Raw genomic sequence first — 4,044 nt, 5'->3', positions numbered from 1 at the left:
GAGGGGGAGAAGGGTGAGCGGAGAAAGAGTCCACCCCATCCTCCCCAAGAACCCCAAAGCGGTTAGTTAGTGATACCTGAAAGGTGGGTACCACAGTTGTAGTAGGAACCTTTTTGTGTTTCTGTGCAGTAAGTCGCTTGTTGACCGCGGGTTCTGGGGGGTTGACAGTGGAAGCACTGGCCAACTTCGTGACTGGCCGGAGTACGTTTGCATATGACTGGCCAGGGACCGGGGTCATACCTGGCGGGCATACAGCTTTACGGGCTTCTTGAAAAGAGTAGCCATTTCGTGCTTTATACTCTTGGATTGCGCGTTCTTGGATCCAAGTCGGGCAATCCTAGCTGAAGGCTGTGAGCTGACCTTGGCAAATAGGGCAGCAAGGATTAGCCTTGCATTCCTTTTCAGGATGCCCAGTCTTGCCGCAGCGAGGACACACGGCTGCACGTCGGCATTGCGACTGACTATGGCCAAACTTCTGACACTGAAAGCAGTGTAGAGGGTTTGGCACATAGGGTCGCATGTCCAAGATCAAATATGATGCCCGAATGGTGGCTGGAGGGCGGCACGAATCAAAAGTTAGAATTATTGTGTTCGTTTCTAGTGTGGACTCCCCCCGCCGAGCTTCGGCGGGCTTCGACCACACCCTTACAGCTATCCACAATTTCTTGGTTTGAGCAGCCCTTCAGCTCATGGCTGCGGACCACGCCCTTCAACTGGTTAAACTTCTGGTGTCGCTCGGAAACACAAGGAACACCACCGAAGGTTGCAATCTTTTCAAGTCCGGCCAGTTCTTTATCCGATGTGCACTTGATGAGGAGAGCACCAGAGGACAGTTTCTGGACATTCGTAGGAACGTATTCCAAAACTTGTCTTAGAGCATCTCCTGTCTTGAATATGTTTAGATCAGTGATCTTTTTCTGTACATCGGTGCTGCGGATGGTCAAGTACGGCTGCCGCAGAAGCTCCCTGAGAGGGGGGAGGGCAGAGGCAGTCGTAAAGGTCCTTTTCCCTTTTGGCGTTTGTTTGCTCGGCTTGGCAGCCGCACCTGCTTCCGCGAACCGAGACTCTTTGGCAACGTTGGGAGTTGGGGAAGGGTTTTTAGCAGATGAGGAATCCATGAGAGTTTTTTAGGTGATTCGACTCCGGGGCTCCCCGCCTGCCATCGAGCCCAACAAGGGGACACATTGCTCGGATGACCATAACTGTGCCAGGGCTACCCCGGAGCTATACTCTCCACGAGAGTGCATAAAACCCTCCTGTCAAGATTGACCCAGGCCTTGAAGGGGTTTCAACTCATAACCGATTGAGTGGCATGGGCCGTGCCACCTTCCTGTCTAAGAGGAAAACCTGGGCCAAAGAGGTGTGTTGGTGAGGGACAGTCCGTGGACTGATCTCACCTCAACCGCCCGGTACCCGGTTTCCCTCCGCACGGGTCGCACCTCACGGTTAACAAGGCGCCCACTCTGTGGGATAGGTGACCTCTCTTTTTGCTGCACATGAGGTCAGCGGTGGGAAAAAAGATAGAAGAAGAAAGAAAGAAGGAAGGAGAAGAGGAAGATACACTAAAGTAGGTGTCGCAACCGGATCCTAGAGGGTTGGGATCCGTGTGCGACACCTCGCCTTCGAAGGGGTTGCACCTTCTGCAGACGAAGCAGTGGGTCTATTTATATCCCCCCGACCCACTGGGGGTGTGACTAAATTTATCCATTGAGTTTATGTCTTGAACCCCAAATGACGGAGGAAATCAGTTTTTGCCCTCTCCTGTAAAATTTGCTTCGTGTGGAATTCACGATTTCATCAGGCGACCGAAGATATCTGAAGGATGGATGGATTCTCATTGAAGAACCTAAGTTTCCTTAGGAAGTACAGCCTCCAATTTACCTTTTTAACGATACTGTTTACATGATTTTGCCATGAAAATTTGTTGTCAATTGTAAGACCAAGATATTTGTATGAATCAGTGATTTCAATTGTTTTTTGTTCAATTACCAGTGGTAGGGTTGTTGGTTTTTCTCTTCTAAAATAAAAAATCATTTCCCTTCTTTTTGAGAGGTTCACTTTCAGGAATTTTGAATTGCAACATTAAAAAAGCATACATATTTCTTCGAAATACTCTTTTTCATCGAGGTTTATTAATCCAGTAATAGTGGAGTCATCAGCGAATTTAATTAAGCAAGTTGTTTTATATTTACTTCTATGATCATTGGTATATATTGAATACAAAACTGGCGACAAAACACACCCCATGAGGACAGCCGGTGTTACAAAGGATTCGGGTCAGATTTTGTGTTGTTCAACTTTACATATTGTGGTCTGCCTGTAAAAAATTCCAGGACCCATACAGCGATATAATGACTAACTCTCAGACTTAAAAAGTACCCTCATATACGTTTAAGATGTTTCAAGGTGTTTCAGTATAGAGTCACAAAAACAAGTACAGCATCTTTTACGTTCCTCTCTTGTTTGTATGTAAACTGAAATGGATTAACATTTCAATGAACATAACCTATATTTGAGAGGATCAATTTTTCAAGACACTTAAAAGCAATGGATGAAAGAGCGACTAATCTTAAATAATTAAATTCATATATTTTAGGCTTTGTTGGTATTGGTATTACGTCCGATGTTTTCCATATTGTAGGAATGGAGTTTTTTTTAGTAGGGTCAGGTTAAAATGAAGGTAAATATCGGGGCCAGTTGCTCACAACAAATTTTTAACACTCTCCCTTTCACTCCATCTGACCAAAGGCTTTGTTTATGTTTACACTTTGAAATTTTTTTTAAATATTCCGCTCACTGAGCTCAACACACTCCCCCTTGTTCAACTCGTTTCTCCAAATCAAAACAATCGAAACAACAATAAAAATTGTTTAACTCATTTACAGTCTCTTTAATTTTTTTACTTGCACACTCTCACTGCAATATAACCCGTTATTTTTTTTCAAAGTTAATCCTTTTAAAGTATTTTTTAAAACATTCTAAAACTTGGAATGAATCTATCAAGAATACATACCAGGAGACCTAGGACTTCTTGGGCTTTTGTAGTTAGAGCGTAGTTGGACATTGTCTTCCGTTGTCTCAATTTCTCTGCCTCGGCGATCTATCGCATCCATCTCCCTGATGATATCTCCTACACTTCGGTCCACTAAACAAAGAGCAAAAGACATTCAAATGAGAGTATGAGCCCAAACAAGCAGGGCTTTTTGTACATATTTTTCCATTTCATGAATTCAGCAACAATTGGCCAAAATTTTGCGGTAGAGAATGCCCCAGTTTGAATCTACATCCATCAGAATGCGTGGTAATATAAAAAAGCAGTGCACGGCTGTCTAAATCGCCCCAAAACCGCCAGTTTAGTTACCGGGCAAGGGTTTCCCGCCGACCACCCCGAGACGGTAATAAATCAGCTGTCAGCCGTGCAAGGTACCGTGACAGCAGCGGCACTCCCGGCGTGCCTCGGCCGTGTCCAGGAAACTTGATTCCAGTCACTTTCGATTAATTTGATCCCCAATATCTCCCGATCTAAAGATGCGATGTCTCCACGTGGGGTCTCATTTTAAAGGGCTACTTCAACCCGACAAGACGATATAATTTTCTCTTGTGTGTGTTCACTAGTGTTAATCCTGCTTGCTGAGAAATGCACTCTATCCTTTATTACTTTTAAAGCAACTTGCATCTATTTATTTTTATTTAAAGTCATTTTTCTCAATAATTGAGCCCACAATTAAATTTTTTCTCCTTGATTACTCTTGAGAAAATAGTACTGAGTTACATGAGGAAGTGAGAACATTGTACGTATTCTGTGTGATTCATAGTGATCGATTTTGTGTAGACCTTGGAGTGTGAAAGTACCCCATCCTCGTTCGCCTTGTTTGGATTTCTTTTGCTTTTTTGCTGTGGAGTATTGGAACATTAATATTCATAATTGAGTGCCATGATGAAGCGTCCCATGTTCTGTATATTCATGAACTTTGTAGAACATGTGGTGGTAGAAGTCTATCAGGAAAACAGAAATTGCAAAAGAGAAAAGCGTACAAATGCATT

General features: G+C 43.8%; 1 protein-coding gene across 3 annotated transcripts in view; it reads right to left on the bottom strand.

Annotated features, from left to right (window-relative positions):
* Positions 1–3,145, bottom strand: part of LOC101860772 (centrosomal protein of 162 kDa) — a gene marked incomplete at its 5' end in the record, with an annotated part of 133,182 nt that extends 130,037 nt beyond the window's left edge. For all 3 annotated transcript variants that reach the window (XM_013088260.1, XM_035972496.1, XM_035972497.1), the window contains 1 exon segment: positions 3,014–3,145. In XM_013088260.1, coding sequence (XP_012943714.1) covers positions 3,014–3,145 — 132 coding nt within the window.
* Positions 3,146–4,044: the final 899 nt, after the last annotated feature.

This window comes from Aplysia californica, unplaced genomic scaffold (assembly GCF_000002075.1).
Source record: "Aplysia californica isolate F4 #8 unplaced genomic scaffold, AplCal3.0 scaffold00711, whole genome shotgun sequence".
NCBI lineage: Eukaryota > Metazoa > Mollusca > Gastropoda > Aplysiida > Aplysiidae > Aplysia > Aplysia californica.
The sequence above is the reverse complement of the archived record's forward strand: the minus strand, read 5'-3'. Positions and strand labels throughout refer to the sequence as shown.